The following is a 20,050-nucleotide window of genomic DNA, read 5'->3' as shown; positions in this document are numbered from 1 at the left end:
TTCTGAACCTCATCTTGCCTCTCGGGGGAGTTGCTTCTGCCATCTCGTCTACACACAATAACACTCTTCTTTTCCAATTGTCAATGAAACATTGATGAAATATGAGCTGCTTCTTGGGTAGTATTGAAAAGCGGCAGCCAAAAATCTCTATCAAACAAAGCTACCGTTAGCTGTAGCTGCTTCCATTACCAGCGTGGCAGCACTATAAGAAAACCACTATCCCTGATTAGTCAGCTGACAAATCCTTCCCTGCTGCTCATTGTAATTCAGAGTTGACACATCCCCAATTACTTAGCCTGATTGAACCTCATGGATTAGGTTATGCTGGACTTCTCAAGATAGTCAGGCATGTCCTGAGAGTGGAGGAAAAAGAAAAAAAGACTCTCCTCCTCAGGGCTTGATGGGACTGGCTTTCTCCTTTGCTCAGTTTGATTTTTAAGGTGGAATGCTAAGAATCTTTGTGAAGGTAGTATTAACTGATACCTTGATCCTTTACCTACCTTGGTCTGTGACTTAAAATTCAATTATGTTTTTTTAAATTAAGTTCTGTTATGTATTTAAGCCTTGTGAAAGTTTACAGATTTTAATTTTTTCCTGATAATAATCTAGAAAAAACATAACATGCAAATTTTTTAAGATGGATATGATTATCACCCAAATTAACATTTCCCCAAAATGTGTAACTAAAAAAAGCTTGTCTTCTATCATGAATTATGAAGTATAACCTAATTGCATAGCGTATTTTGGAATCTACATATTGAGATCTTCAAATTGAATCATAAAATTATTTCAGAGACACTCATTCATTTAAAATAATATACCAAAGACAGTTACACCTATCTATACAATGGCAATTTTCACCAGAATCCTTTCTGAATGCTAACTTTTGCTCTTGAAATTAGTTTGTATTCAGCATTTACCTTTATTACAAACAGTGCCAAATGGCTATTAATGGTTGAGATACAATAAATGTGCTCTTGAGTATAGGTATAGAAACTACCGCAAACAGAAATGTTTAAAATGTTAAAAAGAAACACATAAAATAATCTATAGCCAGTTATACCTAAACCCCCACTTCATGCCAGTGCCATCAATTTGGCAGTTATGAGAATAAAGGTACCCTGATTGCCCAGCTCTTTGCTGAACATGGCTCATTCTTCCCCAGTAAGACAGCATTCCTAAAAAAACAGAAAGGTGAGCATTACCTCCCCAAAACAAGTCAGTATTCCTCTGTTAATCCCAAATCAATAGGATCACAACTGAGTCCTATATTTCTCTTTTAGGAAAAACAAGACTCTATTACAAGCAACCAATTTGATTAATACAAAATAGCTTTACTTCATTGATGAGGCTCAACAGTATATGGAGGGTAGATTTACTATCCCCAAAGGCATTTTACCTTTTTCTTAAAAACACTGAATTTATTTGTCTATCCACAATTCATTTGGAAATTGATAGAAAGCAGGAGGTGGAAAAGATACCAACTGAAATTCATGAAAATTCAATTTTTGCTCTGCCTCTTCTTATTATTTAGCTATTTGACCTCACATAACCTGTCCAAAGTGTGTACCTCCATGTAATTCCCTCATCGGTAAGACAATTATGACACCTGCCTAGAGTACTTAACCAAGAAATAAAGAGAATCGGAGAGAACCAATATGGCGGCATAGGTAAACACCTGAACTTGCTGCCGCACACAACCACATTAAAACTACAACTAAAAGACAAAACGAATATCATCCAGAACCACAGGAAGGGTGGCTGAGTGGAAATTCTACAACTAGAAGGAAAGAGAAAAGCGCATTGAGTCCGGCAGAAGGTGGAAGTGTGGAGGTATGGAGGCACACAAAAGGGGCTGGCAGTTGGGTACACTGTTGTCTTTTTCAATCGGGAGGAAGATACAAGCTCCCAACTGCTCTGAACTCCAGCTGCAGGCGAAAATTTGGGGACCCAGACTCATACTGAGAGAAACTGTACTGTCTGGCATCGGGCCAGAACGTGAGGGCAGCTTCCTCACAGAACTGCTTGCAGCGGGGCGTGGGACACAGACCCCAGGACCTCTCCAAGGCAAAGCAGACTGGCAGCCATTGCTGTTTGCTCCACCCTGGTGATTCCCTGAGACCCCGCCCCACCCAATTTACATCCCCACCCAAGCTGTGCGCAGAGGCTTAGAGGCTTTTGCATACTAATGGTCTGGCCTTTCTCCTCCTAAAAACCTGTCAAACTGTAGCTGGGTCAGAGAATCCCAGAGATTCCAAAAGAAGGCCTAAGGCTTCTCAGCAGCCTGCATTACTTCACAGTGGCCCCTCATCTGGCACCTCCAAACTCCAAACAAAGAGGAAGAATCTGCAGATCTCTGTAGCTTCTGCTGGGTGGCCTCAGGCAGTGGTTGACTTTGCACCTCCTTGGAGATCCAAGAGCCAGTCTACCCAGTGGTCAGAGGGAGACCATCCAGATTACAACTCTTCACATCCATAAGAGACACACTCAGGGGGCAGACTCAGTGAGCACCAAAGCCCCACTGAAGCAACTCCTGCCCCATAAGGGTGTCTCCAGCACAGAAGTTCTCCCATTGTAGCCACAACTGGTCCTCACAGCCAATTGACCTGGAGGTCAATTCCTCCCAATGATACCAACAGCAATCAAGGCTTAACTACAAGAAGACTCTGCACAAAGCCCACAAAGGGGTGCACCAAGAGTGTCTACCTCAGGTAATTAGGGAGGCTGAGCCACTGGGCCCTATAGGACACCTATCACACAAAGCCACTCTATCAACACAGGGAAGCAGCCAAAATGCAGAGACAAAGAAACAGGTCACAAATGAAAGAAATGGAGGAAAGCAAACTACTGGATATAGAGTTCAAAACCACAGTTATAAGGTTACTCAAGAATCTTCTAGAAACCTCTGAGAAATATAGTGAGATATGAAAAAGGATATGAAAAAGGACCAATTAGAAATTAAGCATACACTGACTGAAATAAAGAATAATATACAGAGATCCAACAGCAGACTAGGGGATCCCAAGAATCAAGTCAAAGATTTGAAATACAAAGAAGCAAAAAAAAACACCCAACCAGAAAAGCAAAAGGAAAAAAGAATACAAAAATATGAAGATAGCACAAGGAGCCTCTGGGACAACTTCAAGCATACCAACATCTGAATTATAGGTGTGCCAGAAGAAGAGAGAGAGCAAGATATTGAAAACCTATTTGAAGAAATAATGACAGAAAACTTCCCCTACCTGGTGAAAGAAATAGACTTACACGTCCAGGAAGCACAGAGAACCCCAAGCAAAAGGAATCCAAAGAGGACCACACCAAGACACATCATAATTAAAATGCCAAGGGCTAAAGACAAAGAGAGAATCTTAAAAGCAGCAAGAGAAAAACAGTTAGTTACCTACAAGGGAGTACCCATACAACTGTCAGCTGATTTCTCAACAGAAACTATGCAGGCCAGAAGGGAGTGGCAAGAAATATTCAAAGTAATGAATAGCAAGAACCTACAACCAAGATTACTCTACCCAGTAAAGCTATAATTTAGAATTGAAGGTCAGATAAAGAGCTTCACAGAAAAGAAAAAGCTAAAGGAGTTCATCACCACCAAACCAGTATTATATGAAATGCTGAAGGGTATTCTTTAAGAAGAGGAAGAAGAAGAAAAAGGTAAAGATAAAAATTATGAACAACAAAGTGACAACAAATACATATCTATCAACAAGTGAATCTAAAAATCAAGTGAATAAAAAATCTGATGAACAGAATAAAGTGGTGAATAGAATAGAAACAGGGGCATAGAAAGGGAGTGGACTGACAATTCTCAGGAGGAAGGGAGTGTGGGGGGGTGGGGGAAGAGACTGGACAAAAATCGTACACCTATGGACAGGGAGGGTTAAGGGCAAGGGGTGGGTTGGGAACCGGTGGAGGGGAGCTATGGGGGGAAAAAGAGGAACAACTGTAATAATCTGAACAATTAAGATTTATTTTTAAAAAAAGAAATAAAGAGAATCAACATTACTTTAAAAATGTGACTACTTTTTTTTAAATATATTTTATTGATTTTCCACAGAGAAGAAGGGAGAGGGATAGAGAGCTAGAAACATCGATGAGAGAGATTGATCAGCGGCCTTCTGCACGCCCCCCACTGGGGATGTGCCCGCAACCAAGGTACATGCCCTTGACCGGAATCGAACCTGGGACCCTTCAGACCACAGGCCGACGCTCTATCCACTAAGCCAAACTGGTTCAGCAAAAATGTGACTACTTTTGAAAAGGCAAAAAGATATTATACAAAGTCAAGGCTTTGTAATTTTATTTGAGTAACTTGTGTGAATCAACTCTTCTCTCCATTGCTTATGATTAAACACCTCTGTTAAAGAAATTTTAAAAAAACAAGTTGCTGACTTACCTAAGATGAGTAGTAATTCATACTGGTTATGAAAAGAATAATAATCTCATTCATTTCACCATGTGAGTTCAGTACACAGCTGACCCTTAAACAATGCCAGGATTAGTGGCCCAAGCACCCACATAGTTTAATATACATATACATACACACATATATATCACTTTTGACTGCCCAAAACTTAACTACTAATAGCCTAATGTTGACTGGAAGTCTTACCCATAATATAAACAGTAGATTAACACATATTTTGCATATTATATGTGTTATATACTATATTCTTAAAATAAAGTAAGATAGAGAAAAGAAAACTTTATTAAGACAATCATAAGGAAGGAAAATACATTTATGGTATTCATTGAAAAAAATACGTGTGTAAGTGAACCCACGTAGTTCAAAGCCGTGTTGTTCAAGTATCAACTGGATTTTTTACACTTGTTAGCAACTTAGTATAGTAAAAAGAACCCAGGCTCAGAAGCCTAACAACCTAGATTTTTGTCTTGCATTCACAAATCAACTTGATCTGCTGGGTGTGGCCTCCTGTGTCAGTCAGGAGACAAATAGAATTTCAGATGGTTGACGATGTTAGACTCCCAAAGAAAAAATATATTGATTCCCAGCTACTCTGGTCTGATTGAAAGTTGATGACATGGTACTTCCACAGACAGCCCTACTCTTGCCAGCTCAGAAGGAGTCTACGAGTTCTTCATCACCCTCCTCTTTTATGAAAGAGAAGGTTCAAACAATGCCACTATATCTAGGTGAGCCTAACAATGTAAAAGATCATCTTCCCTGTGGGCAGGATTGCGTCTCTCATAATGTTTCCTTTAGGGAAACTGTTTTATCTGGATCTTAGAAAGCTGGGAACTAGATTCCAAAAAGGTATATATGTCATTTTATAAGTGACTCACTTCCTAACTCTATCCCAGGTGTGGGGTGTGGGGGGAGCCTGGAAAGATACACTTGTTAAAAATGTTATTTTGGGCCCTAACCGGTTTGGCTCAGTGGATAGAGCGTCAGCCTGCAGACTGAAAGGTCCCAGGTTCGATTCTGGCCAAGGGCATGTACCTTGGCTGCGGGCACATCCCCAGTAGGAGGTGTGCAGGAGACAGCTGATCGATGTTTCTCTCTCATCAATATTTCTAACTCTCTATCCCTCTCCTTTCCTCTCTGTGAAAAATCAATAATATATATTTTTAAAAAAATGTTATTTTGGGATGGTTGTATTATTAACTACTGTTTTAAACTTTCTTCTTTATACTTTTCCATATTACAATGAGTATACAATACAGCTATTTCCAGTTTTAAAAGTTCCCATAAAAACTTGCCTTGCTCTGAAAGTCATAGGGAACCATGAGTCTCTTCCACTCATAACTGGAACCATTTACTCATTCTTTCCCATTAGGTTTTATTTTGGGTGGAGTTGTTTAGCTCAATCTCCTGTACCAACTCTTCTTCCTACTTTCCTGCCTCACCACAACATCTATTTTATTGTCTCCATCAGTAATTTTTTATCTCCATCAGTATCAAAATATTCTATATCCCCACAAGCAGAACATATAACATAAAACAAAAATAAGTTACTAAAAATGCATTTGTATTTACAGAGATTTTTTGGAGAGAGACTTTGATAGAAGACCATGTATCCAATCTTCGATCAAGAATAATGGTAAACCGGGAGTCAGATCCATTTTTCCTGCAAAATAAGGAAAATAATATGTATTTATTAATAATAATCCAAATTTGCTAGATACATCCTTACTTCTGATATTTCATTTAATTTGATGTCTTAACTAAAGACAGTTTGGGATTTGGAAGCTATCACTAAGTGCTACTTTGGAAAACCAATTTATTCCATGACTCACTATTTAAAATATCTTTTTCAGCATTAATGTCAATGTTTAAAATAGGCAAGTGACAGTGTAATGCAGATAGGTTACTAAAATGGATTTGGAATACTGCAATCATGGGTATGGGTAAACCTTACAGACAGCTGTCTTTCATGACATCAGATTTAACTTTCCATGGCAATCCATCATAAGCCAACAATAATTCATTTATTCATTTATTCAGAAAAATATTATTAAATATGTTTTAATCTTTTGTCTACCATTTTAGGGAATGCAGTTTAGTGAATAACAGAACTTTTTTTTTTGGTTGATCTTTACTTGAAACATTTTCCTTTGTAGTTCTTAACTAGCAGGGCATTCCACTGCACCACTGTTGACATCTATGACATCATGAGGGTGGCAGCCATCAACCTTGCAGCCCACAAACTGGGCAGTCCCCATGATCTCCATATGGTTACAGAGAGTTATATAGTTAAACATCAGTGCCACATCTGTCAGAAAATGTTAATAATCTCATCAAAAGTGATATTTCCACTGTGCTTAATGCGGTTTTTCTTCCTTCTTTCTGCCTCTTGGCAGTTCTTTGAGGGCTTTGATGATCAGGACAGAGGCAGAAGGTACTGCCTCAATATGGGCCTGTTTGTTCTAAATGGTCAGTTTCACTGTAATCCCCAGACTCTTCCAATCAACAATTGCTTTGGCCATGTAAACACCAACATTTATTTTGGAGACAGACACAGGGGGCTGATCTTGGGGATCAGGGCATATGTGGCACCAACTTCCTCACTATAGCAGCTAAGGTATATGACTTTGATTTCATTGGGGTCAAACTTCAGCAGCATGGTGGAGGCAGCAGGTATTGGATGAACCCAGAATAGAGACAACCAAAGAAAGTTGCACCTAAGCCTCCTCCAAGCCAAAAGCTTTTCAAAGCTAGAATTTATATTTGCCCTAAAAAGACCACTTTCAAACTTCAAGGGGTGTTCTGTAAATTTAGTTTTTTAGAATTTGATATTTGTCCATGAGACTCTTCACAATTTTACCATCCTAGATTTGTGCCCCCTTAGTCTTCAGGGTTAGCAACTGTAAAATGTTTCCTTTAACAAATTTATCTTCAACCTAAATAAGATCTTTAAAGGAGCTTTTGAAAGATTCCCTCTTACAGTGTTCAAGTCTCAAATGTTCTCCAATATCAATAAGTTCCTCCTAATATATTACAATATCACTTTTGAGTCTATTTGACATTTAGTCTTCTTATTTTACCCTTGGAAGAAATGAAGAATAGCTGCCCTCACTCATGGCTAGTAAGATTTCCTTTTATACAAATTGAAGCGTTATACACTATTGTAAATTTCAACTTATGTTCTTCATGGGGACAAATACTTCTAGACCCCCAATATTGTATTCAGAAATCCCCCATATAATTTTTATAGCTATTTAGTTAGCTGACTGCTTCCCCTTCTATTCCTTATCTGCTCTGAAGGTGATTCTTATGATCATTTACAATAATAATAAAAGTCACACTTAAAAGCCATTGTCCTGTTATTACATTCATATGGGTATCTAAAACAAATTGAAAACTGTTAGAAAATGCTATACCTTGCAATAGATGTCAAATAAGTCAGTACTTTTGTTATCACTTCTTCTGGTATGCATCTGAAATTACAATTTTCTGGAAATGTAATGATCCAAGCATTGTCCTTTCCCCGGCCACCTAAAACAGTATTTAAAAATCAAGCAAATTAATAATTTGTGTGACAATAATGCAAGAAAGATAATTTTTAAATATGTTAGGAGAGAGTTTTTGGCCAATGTAACTTTTATAAGGATGATACCTCTACATAAACCAAAATGGCACCAAGCTCCTAAGTTTAAAAAGTGACAGAATAGATCCTAAATGGATATGGGGGGAGAACAAAGTAAGTTAATATAGTTAGAAGAAAATTTCATGGAATGTACAACCAAAAATATAGTTGATATCTCTGTTTCTTTAGCAATGCTAAGACTTAAAGTGGATAATTGGCGGTTTAACAGCAAGTGGAAATAAATGATATTCTAATAGATTTGTGAAGACACAACATAAGCAATAATAGCAACAATGGTATAGAAATCCTACCAATGCAAAGAAAGACTGACCATAAATTCTCTGTGGGTTAAAATTCAAATGTACACCCTATTCCATGACCCTTTCTACAGCCTGGAGCATGAGGAACATTGAGAATGAAACCCACCTATGTGCAGGGATAAGCCTTACACATACTTAAGGTTGCACTCTAAACCCAGCCTAGCACACATACACAGAATACTAGCTTAATAAACATTTAGTGCTAAATGGTGATTGAAAAATTATTTTAGGAGGAAAGTTGTAGGGTGGCCTTAGAATTTATCTTGCTAATAGAAATTTTTAAAGAGGTTTAGTTGTAATTCTTACTTGGCTGAATTTAAGTGATTAAAGATATAAGGATATAAAAATTCAATGTACAATAAAATATGACAATGGCAAAGGAGAGAGAGTGGAATTATAAATATTCAACCCACAAGAAAGTAAAACTGGAAGGAAAAAATAATGGGACAAATAGAAAACAAATAGTACAATAGTATATTTAAACCCAGCTATATGAATAATCACATTAAATATACATAATCTTGACACCCCAATTAAAAGTTAGTGATTATCAAATTGGATACAAAATTAAGACCCAAGTATATGCAATATTGCCTAAAATAAACACACTTTAAACATAAAGGTACACGTGCATTAAAAGCAAATGGATAGAAAAAGATATGCCATGTTAAAATTACTCAAAGGAAGCTAGTTTTCAAAAAAGTAGATTTCAGAATCAAGAATATTACTAGATATTAAGAAGATCATCTGATGATCAAACATCAATAAATACATCAAGAGAACATAATGATCCTAAATGCTTATGTACCTGATTACAGAGCTTCAAAATACATGAAACAAAAACTGATAGAACTAGAAGGAGAAATAAGCAAATCTACAGTTTTAGTCAGACATTCCACAACCTCTCTCTTAGTTATTTATAGAACAAGTAGACAGGAAATTTGCAAGGATACAGTACACCTGAACAACAGTCTCAACTAATATGACCTGACATTTATAGAACACTCCAACCAACAAAATACACATTCTCCAATGCATTTGGAAAGAGATAAAATTATTTGCCTTAATCTTTACCAAAAGAAATTTGAGTGAGAATTCCCATTCCCAAATTATCTTTTGAATCAAAATAATCCAAATTATTAAATCAAATGATGATAAATCTTCACTATATAATAGACTTAAAGTGCAGAATTTTTAAGGAAGATTTATCATGGAGAATTATGGCATCTAAGCAAGAGTCTTAAAGGAACTCAAAGGAAAAATGGTATAACTCTGAACCAAGAGATTTAGTGTATCACTAAACAAAGAGCCTCTATAGGTAGGTTACAGTATAGGACTAGTAATATAAATAATATGCTAGTATTATATTTTAATGTAACCTATATATTTTATACAATATAACACAGACTTGCCAAGTAAGTTGGTAAGCACTCTAGTTAAAGACAGAATAAACTAGCACTTAGACAAACTATACCTACACCAAAGAAAAGAATGCAAGGTTCTTATAAGGATAAATTATCATCTACTAATCTAAAAACTGTTATTATCCCTGTGCACCTACAAGTGCTGTACTAGGTAGTAAATTTGTAACTAAAGAATGCAAGAAATATTTTAATTCTAAATTGGGAGATTTTAATTATTTTCCCCATTGAGAACCCTTTCTTTAAAAGAAATCAGAAACCTTTTGAAAACAACTACCAAAAGCAGATAAGGAAGGAATTGCAGAGAGGGATCTGGGTGAGGAATAAGCCCCCATGGCAGTTCTATTTGGAACAGAGTTTGGAAAACACTGTGAGCTTCAGTAAAATCCCCCAACCTCAACAGTGATAGTATGTCACACGTTTATACCACTTGTAAAATAAAGCATATCCCTATCCGGTTTGGCTCAGTGGATAGAGCATCGGCCTGTGGACTCAAGGGTCCCGAGTTCAATTCCTGGTCAGAGCACATGCCCAGGTTGCAGGCTCCATCCCCAGTAGGGGCCTTGCAGGAGGCAGCTGATCAATGATTTTCTCTAATCATTGATGTTTCTATCTTTCTTTTCCTTCCTCTCTGAAATAAATAAAAAATATACTTAAAAATGAAAATAAGTAAATAAAGCATAAAACCACATTAAGTCACCACTAATTCACAATTACCACTAATTATAATCATAAAGCAGAGGCTAGATTGAAGTGCCCAATTAAGATAATCTATAAAGTAAATGCTTGTTTAGTAAACGTGAGAACATAGGTATCATTTTAGGAGAAAAAATTAAGCTACTTAAAAGAAATGTTTGTTTCATGTATTCTCAACACTAAAGAAGCATTCATTTTCATGCAAATAATGCATATAACTTGTAAATTTTTGTTTAATATAATATATACTATTTAATAGTATATTCAAATTTCTCTAACACCTGAAAGCAATTAGTTTGTCTTTAAGCAAAACTTTCCTTAGTTATCTGACCAAGTCAAAAGGAAAGGGGTGCTTATATCTCTAAAAATATGTAATGCTGTTGAGAAGCATTATTCACAGTAGACAGAAGGCAGAAGCAATCCAAGTATCAATCAACAGATGAATGGACAAAATGTAGTACATACATAATATGGAATAATATTCCACCTTAAATAGGAAGGAAGTCTTGAAATATGCTACAACATGGAAGGACCTGGAAGACATTATGCTGTCAAATAAGCCAGTCACAGGAGGATAAATACTGTATGATTCCACTTATATGAGGTACCTACAGTAGTCAAATTCATAGATATAGAAAATAGAATGAAGGTTACCAGGGGCTAGGAAAGGAAGGAATGGGAAGTTATTTTTTAATGAATACAGAGTTTCAATTTTGCAATATGAAGAGTTCTGGAGACCAATGGTGATGATGGTTGCACAAAAATAAAAATGTAATTAATGCCACTGAATTGTATACTTAAAATTGATGAAGATGGTAAATTCTTTATGTATATTTTATCAAAAATTTTTAAGGAGTATGGAGAAGATGGCGGCCGGAAGGATGGCAGTGAAGGAGAGAATGTGAGTGAGTAAGGCAGCGAAGGGGGAGTACCTGGACATGTGGGGGGGGGACGTAAGGGACAGATAGATTCTGCAGGACTTTTGGAGACTAGAGGATCAGGCTCCCCTAGCCAAGCAGCCTCTGCTACTGCTACAATCTATCCTGGGATGGCTGGCACTGCCAGCTCTACCACAGAGGCCACGCCATCTTGCAGGGGAGAGCTGCTGTGACTGGGAGCCCAGCCTCACCTCCACCCAGGGAGCCCTTGCACAACACCCGGGACCCTACAGCCACTCTGGCCAAGGACCTGCTGCCTTGGCTGCAGACCCACAAACACTGAGATGCCAGCCTCCCTGGCCGCGGGCTCTTATGAGTTCCAGAGAGTGCTCCCATCCTGCCAGCCAGACACTTTAGCCCCAGGCACCATGACAGTGTAGTAACAGCCAAGCCTTAAACAGCAATCCCAGGCTCCACAACCACACACAAACAGCCAACCCTTATGCAGCAATCCCGGATGCCACTACCACGCTAGCTGACACCAAGCCCAACGTAGCAACCCCGGGAGCCGCAACCAAGCCCTACGCAGCAACACTGGGTGCCTCACACAGCAACCCCGGGTGGCACTACTGCTCAAATCACCACCAAGCTCGACGAATCGACCCTGTGACTGGTGACCATGCTATCCGTCGCCAAGCCTGCTGCTGCAGTCACAGCTCCAGTGCAACTTGATGGCAAGATCATTTGGTGAGAGCAAAATAGGGAGACAAAGAAACAACCCCCAAAGGAAAGAAAAGGAGGAATCGCCAGAAAATGAACTAAATGAAACAGAGGCACAAAATTTGTCAGAAAAAGAATTTAGAGTAAGGGTCATACAGTTCATAAATCAGATGGATGAGAAAATCAACAACTTATATCAGAATCAAAAGGAAATAAATAGTGATATAGCTCCAATAAAAAACACTATGGAAGGTTTCAACAGTAGACTAGAAGAAGTGGAGGACCAAATTAGTGAATTAGAAGACAGGGCAGAAAAACACATCCGATCTGAACTGCAATTGGAGAAAAAAAATAAAAGGCAGGAGGAGAGCCTAAGGGAGCTTTGGTACAACGTGAATGAAGCAACATATGTATAATAGGGGTGAGAACGACAAGAAGAAGAGCAATGGTTAGAAACCCTACTTGAAGAAATAATGTCAGAAAACTTCCCTGAATTGGGGAAGAAGAAAGTCACACAAGCACAGAGTCCCAAAAATGATGAACCCAAAAAGACCCACACCAAGACACATTGTAATTATGATGGCAAACATTAATGACGAAGAGAGAATCTTAAAGGCTGTAAGAGAGAGACAGAAAATTACCTACAAGGGATCTCCCATTAGATTATCAAACCATTTCTTAACAGAAACACATCAAGCTAGAAAGGAATAGAAGGAAGTATACAAAGTGATGCAAAGCAAGGGACTAAATCCAAGAATACTCTATCCAGCAAGGCTATAATTCAAAATTGAAGGGGAAATCAGGAGCTTCACAGACATAAAAAGGCTAAGTGAGTTTATCACTACCAAGCCAACAATATAAGAAATGCTAAAGGGACTGTTGTAAAAAGAAGAAATAAAAAGGGAAGAAGGAACACAGGCACAAAAAAATAAAAATGGCTACCAACAAATTCCTATCAATAATGACTTTGAACATAAATGGCCTGAATGCTCCAATCAAAAGACATCGAGTGGCTGAATGGACAAGAAAATATGACCCATATGTATGCTGTCTGCAGGAGACCCACCTCAGAACAACATACACACACACACTGAGAGTGAAGAGATGGAAAATATATTTCAGACAAATGGAAATGAAAAAAAAAAGCTGGGGTAGCAATACTTATATTTGACAAAATAGACCTCAAAGTGAAGGCCATAACAAGAGATAAGGAAGGCCACTTCATAATACTAAAGGGATCAATACCACAAGAAGATATAATTCTGATAGACATATATGCACGCAATACAGGGGTACCCAAATACATAAAAAAAATCTTCTGGAAGAAATCAAGGGAGAGATCAACAACAATACAATCATAGTAGGAGATTTTAATATCCCACTGACATCACTGGATAAATCCTCTGGATCAAAATCAGCAAAGAAACATCAATCCTAAATGACTCACTAGATCAGATGGATATAATTGACATCTTCAGAAAATTCCACCCCATAGCTACAGAATATACATTCTTCACAAGTACACATGGGACACTTTCAAAGATAGACCACATACTGAGTCACGAGCAAAGTCTCTCCAAATTCAAGAAGATTGAAATCATATCAAGCATCTTCTCAGACCACAATGGCATAATATTAGAAATCAAATACAATAAAAACAATTAAAAAAAATCAAACATTTGGAGGCTGAATAGCATGCTATTAAACAATGATTGGGTTACCAAAGACATCAAAGAAGAAATTAAAAACATCCTGAAAATGGCCGAAACCGGTTTGGCTCAGTGGATAGAGCGTCGGGCTGCGGACTGAAGGGTCCCAGGTTCGATTCCGGTCAAGGGCATGTACCTGGGTTGCGGGCACATCCCCAGTGGGGAGTGTGCAGGAGGCGGCTGATGATGTTTCTCTCTCATCGATGTTTCTAACTCTCTATCTCTCTCCCTTCCTCTCTGTAAAAAATCAATAAAATATATTTAAAAAAAAAAATAAAAAATAAAAACATCCTGAAAATGAAAGACAATGAAAATACAACAATCCAAAATTTATGGGACACGGTGAAAGCAGTCTTGAGAGGGAAGTTCATAGCTCTACAGGCCTACCTGAAAAAAAAAGAAAGAAAGAAAATGGTAATAAATTATCTAAGCCTGCAACTTAATTTGAAAGAGAGTAACAAGAAAAGTCCAGAGTAGGCAGAAGGAAGGAAATAATAAAGATCAGAGCAGATATAAACAACATAGAGACAAAACAAAAAAGAAATACAAAAGATCAATGAAACCAAGAGGTGGTTCTTTGAAAGGATAAACAAGATTGATGAACCTCTAGCCAGGCTCACCAAAAAACAAAGAGAGAGGACCCAAATAGACAAAATCAGAAAGGAAAGAGGTGAAGTAACAACCGACACAGAGACATACAAAGGATTGTAAAAAAAAGTACTACGAACAACCCTACTCCAACAAACTGGACAACCTTGATGAAATGGACACATTCCTAGAAAAATACAAGCTTACAAAACTCAATCAGGAAGAATAAAAAACCTGAATAGGCCAATAACTACTGATGAAATTGAAACAGTAATCAAAAAACTTCCAGTTAACAAAAGCCATAGCCCAGATAGCTTTACAGGTGAGTTTTACCAAATATTCAAAGAAGAACTAAAACCTATCCTTCTCAGACGATTCCAAAAAAATTCAAGAGAAAGGCATACTTCCAAGCTCTTTCTATGAAGCCAGCATTACCCTAATCCCAAAACCAGATATGACACTACAAAGAAAGAGAATTACATGCCAATATCCCTGATGAACATAGATGCTAAAATCCTCAACAAAATTCTAGCAAATTGGATCCAGCATTATATTAGAAAGATCATACATCATGACCAAGTGGGATTTATTCCAGGGATGTAAGGATAGTACAATATCTGCAAATCAAAAAACGTGATACATCACGTAAACAAATTGAGAGATAAAAATCATATAGTCATATCAATTGATGCAGAAAGGGTATTTGACAAAATCCAACACCCTTTCCTGATAAAAACTCTCAAAGTGGGAATAGAGGGATCATATCTCAACATAATAAAAGCCTTATATGACAAACCTACAGCCAACATCTTACTCAATTGGCAAAAATGAAAACCATTTCACCTAAGAACAGGAACAAGACAGGGACTCCCACTTTCACCACTCCTGTTCGACATAGATCTGGAAGTGCTAGCCATAGCAATTAGAAAAGAAGAAGAAATAAAAGGTATCTAAATTGGAAAAGAAAATGTAAAACTGTCATTATTTGCAGATGACATGATATTATACATAGAAAACCCTAGAGACTCCATCAAAAAATTATTAGACTTAATAAATGAATTCTTCAATGTAGCAGGATACAAAATTAATGCCAAGAAATCTATGGCATTTTTATACAACCATAATGAACTTACAGAAAGAGAGATTAAAAAAACAATCCCATTTATCATTGCAAAAAAAAGATACCTAAGAATAAACTTAATTAAGGAGGTAAAAGACCTGTACTCGGAAAAATACAGGACACCAAAAAAGAGATAGAGGAAGACATAAACAGATGGAAGAACATATGGATTGGTAGAATCAACATCATTAAAATGTCCATACTTCCCAAAGCAATCTATAGATTTAATGCACTCCCCATTAAAACAACAATGGCATATTTCACAGACCTAGAATGAACTCTCCAAAAATTCATCTGAAATAAAAAAAGACCCCCAATAGCTGCAGCAATCTTGAGAAAGAAGAACAAAGTAGGTGGGATCTCAATACCAGTTATCACCTGTATTACAAAGCCACGGTTCTCAAAACTGCCTGGTATTGGCACAAGAACAGACATATAGACCAATGGAGTAGAATAGAGAACCCAGAAATCGATCCAAACCACTATGCTCACTTAATATTTGACAAAGGAGGCAGGAGCATACAATGGAATCAAGACAGTCTCTTCAATAAATGGTGTTGGGAAAATTGGACAGATACATGCAAAAAAATGAAACTAGACCACCAACTTATACCATACACAAAAATAAACTCAAAATGAATAAAGGACTTAAGAATAAGATGGGAAACCATAAAAAACTTAGAAGCTATAGGCAGCAAAACAGCAGATATTTGTCGTAGCAATATCTTTACCAATACAGCTCCTAGGGCAATGGAAACTAAGGAGAAAATAAACAAATGGGACTACATCAAAATAAAAAGCTTCTGCCCTAACCGGTTTGGCTCAGTGGATAGAGAGTCGGCCTGCAGACTGAAGGGTCCCGGGTTCGATTCCAGTCAAGGGCATGTACCTTGGTTGCAGGCACATCCCCAGTAGGAGGTGTGCAGGAGGCAGCTGATCGATGTTTCTCTCTCATTGATGTTTCTAACTCTCTATCCTTCTCCCTTCCTCTCTGTAAAAAATCAATAAAAAGTATTAAAAACAAAAAGCTTCTGCACAGCAAATGAAACCATCAACAAAGCAAGAAAGCCCACTGCATGGGAGAACGTATTTGCCAATGTTATCTCCGATAAGGGTTTAATCTCCAAAATTTACAGGAAACTCATACAACTTAACAAAAGAAAGATAAACAATCCAGTCAAAAAATGGGCAAAGGGCCCAAATAGACACTTTTAGAAAGAGGACATATAGAAGGCCAAGAGACATATGAAAACATGTCACTAATCATCTGAGAGATGCAAATCAAAACAACAATGAGGTACCATCTCACACCTATCAGAATGGCTATCATCAACAAATCAACAAATGACAAGTCCTGGCAAGGATGAGGGAAAAAAGGAACCCTCTTGCTCTGCTGGTGGGAATGTAGACAATGGTGCAGACACTGTGGAAAACAGTATGGGATTTCCTCAAAAAATTAAAATGGAACCTCTATTTGACCCAGTAATCCCACTTCTAGGACTATAGCTCAAGAAATCAAAAACTCCAATCAGAAAGGATATATGCACTCCTATATATCCTTATGTTCATAGCAACACAATTTACAATAGCTAAGATTTGGAAACAGCCTAAGTGCCCATCAGCAGATGAGTGGGTTAAAAAAAAACTGTGATACATCTACACAATGAAATACTATACTGCGGTAAAAAAGAAGGAATTCTTACCATTTGCAACAGCATGGATGGAACTGGAGAGTGTTATGCTAAGCAAAGTAAGCCAGTCAGAGAAAGATAAATATCACATGATCTCACTCATTTGTGGAATATAATGAACAACATAAACTGATGAACAAAAACAGATCCAGAGACAGAGAAGCATTGATCAGACCATCAAACCTCAGAGGGAAGGTAGGGGAGGGTGGAGGTAAGGGGGAGAGATCAACCAAAGGACTTGTATGCATGCATATAAGCCTAACAGACACAGACACCAGGGAGGTAAGAGCAAGAGTGGGGGGTGGGAGGGCAATGGGGGGATAAGGACACATATGTAGTACCTTAATCAATAAAGAAAAAAACAATAACAAATAGAACCAGAGTTTTAGAAGCATCGAACAGACTGTCCAATCTATGAGGGAAAGTGGGGAGTGAGGGGGTAAGAGATCAACCAAAGGACTTTTATGCATGCATGTGAGCATAACCAATGGACACAGACAATAGAGGGGTGGGGACATGTGCTGGGGGGTGGGGGTGGCCGGGGAAAGGTCACTGGGTCAAAAGGGAGACTTATGTAATACTTTAAACAATAATTTAAAATAATTTTTAATTATATACAAATGCATATACATATACAAATGCAGATATATATTTTAGAAAAGTAAACAACTTTTATCATGTGTAAATGAAATCCTAAAAAAAACAACTTAGTACGTGCTACTTGATTAGGTGAGTGGCTTGACAGAATTAGTAATAAACATTTAAGTAATCAGAGTACAGTGGAGGTGAAAATCTCAAATATGCCACCATAGTTGCCACCCTCTAACCCAGCCAGCATCCACTTAGGAGATATATTCTACTTTCACTTACCATGAACTTCGAAAGACTTAGCTGAAAGTCAATACACAAAGGTGGTAACATTGGTTTTAATCACATATCTAAATGTATTGAAAAACCTCCAATTATTCTCTAAATGTCCATTTTTAGCAACTATTTACACAATGTATAAGTGTTTATTAAAATAGTGTTTCTCTCTCTCTCTCTCTCTCTCTCTCTCTCTCTCACACACACACACACACACACACACACACACACACACACACTAATAAGGACCAAACTAACTTTGCTAATAGATTCATACATTTATCTCATCTAAATATATGTAAAAGTCTGCTTACCGGACAAAAATGCAATGTCTTGCATTAAGAAATGACTGATGTCCTTTACACAGAGATGCAGCTCGGAATCTATGACAAATAGAAAGAGAAACAACATATATGTTAAAGTTCAGCTAGAACCATACACATGATTGCACATTGTGCTAAAAAGAACTCCAGGGGTCCCACAGATCTGTGTCCACAGACATGTTGCTGATCTTCCCTTCTTTACTCTTCAGCTACATGGCAGGGAAATCTCACTGTTGAAAACATCACTAAATAGGACCAGTGTCTTAGTTCTCAGAATCTATGCCCAGGATATAAACTACTCTCATTTGCCAGAAAGCCAGGGGCAAAGGTCAAAACTCTGAATATATAGGATGTCCCTAAAAAATGTATACACATACATTTTTGAGAGCACAATTGATGTTTCTTTATTTTCAGATTTAACATATTGGAATTAATAATTATTCAAAGTGTGTACACATTTTTGGGACACCCTGCATATTTAAAGGTATATAGCCATGGAGGCACTAAGGTAGATAGTCACGGAGACACTATCAAACTATCTTCTACTTCTGGTGATGCCTTTTATGCCACAAAACTTTATTAGAAATTACAAATCACTTCTCAGATCTCTTATCTTATTAAATCCTTAAAATAACCTGAAAGGAAAGTATTATTGTTATCCCATTTTATAAGTCAGGAAAAGAGTTGGAGAGTAAGTACAGTGAAACATGTGGCTTTTGAGTCAGACAGACCTGAATTCAAATCTCAATTTGTTGCATTTACAGGCTGTACAAACAAGTGCAAGTTACTTAGGCTCTCTGAGCCTGTTTACTCACTTGTAAACTGGGCATAATAGCATCTACCTCACAGGGTGCTGTGCCAACTAAATGCAAAATACCTGACATAATAATAGGTCTTTTATAAATAGTATCATATTAACTCACCTTTGATCATTACAGCAGAACAATATCCACGCACTCATTGTTCAATATGTTTTAGTTGTCCCTGATCTTAAGTGCTGATTTCTAATGTTCAATTCTAGTGAACTCTATATAGGAGCCAAAAATCAAAGTCCACTACCTGCCTCTGGTCCATGAGCAAGAATAACTTTTTAAAAGTAAACAGGTCATCAAACTAGGCTATTTTGGATTATTGGTTTTAATGCCTGTGGTTTCACACCTCTTATAGAAGCCATATTTTCCACTTGTCTCTGATACAAAAGGCATTCAAAGACCTAGTCTCTGGTGGTGTCAGGCAGATGACACATTACTCTTCTTAGTGCTCCTCAAGTCATACAATATGGATGTGGTTTATCAGGGTAAACCCTGCTCAACAGCATTACAAAAACAAATCCTCGATGGGTCCACACTAGACACCTGAATAGGGTATCTGTTACAGAATGACCCACCCCTCATCCTCCCCCAATTGAAACATAAAGCAATTAATTGACAAATTTATTTTCATAAGATCTATGCCATTAAAAATCTGCAATTTATCAGGACATACAAATCAATTCCAAAAAATGTCTTGTAATGTTTTTAAAATGAGGCTCCTGGTATGTCCCAGGCCAAGGAGTACACTTCCACATTGTTGTGTCTTTATATCCAAAAAATGTTACATGTTTCCTCAGATAAAAGAATGTGTTTCTGTCAGCCACAAATATGTGTCCCACATTGACATT

General features: G+C 37.5%; 1 protein-coding gene across 1 annotated transcript in view; it reads right to left on the bottom strand.

Annotated features, from left to right (window-relative positions):
• Positions 1-20,050, bottom strand: part of MCF2 (MCF.2 cell line derived transforming sequence) — a 121,766-nt gene that overhangs the window by 61,355 nt on the left and 40,361 nt on the right. The window contains 4 exon segments of the mRNA XM_023757085.1: positions 6,011-6,101; positions 7,855-7,969; positions 18,074-18,094; positions 18,382-18,450. Of these exon segments, the coding sequence (XP_023612853.1) occupies positions 6,011-6,101; positions 7,855-7,969; positions 18,074-18,094; positions 18,382-18,450 (296 nt within the window).

Source organism: Myotis lucifugus, unplaced genomic scaffold (assembly GCF_000147115.1).
Source record: "Myotis lucifugus unplaced genomic scaffold, Myoluc2.0 scaffold_2, whole genome shotgun sequence".
NCBI lineage: Eukaryota > Metazoa > Chordata > Mammalia > Chiroptera > Vespertilionidae > Myotis > Myotis lucifugus.
This window is presented reverse-complemented; position numbering and strand designations above follow the sequence as displayed.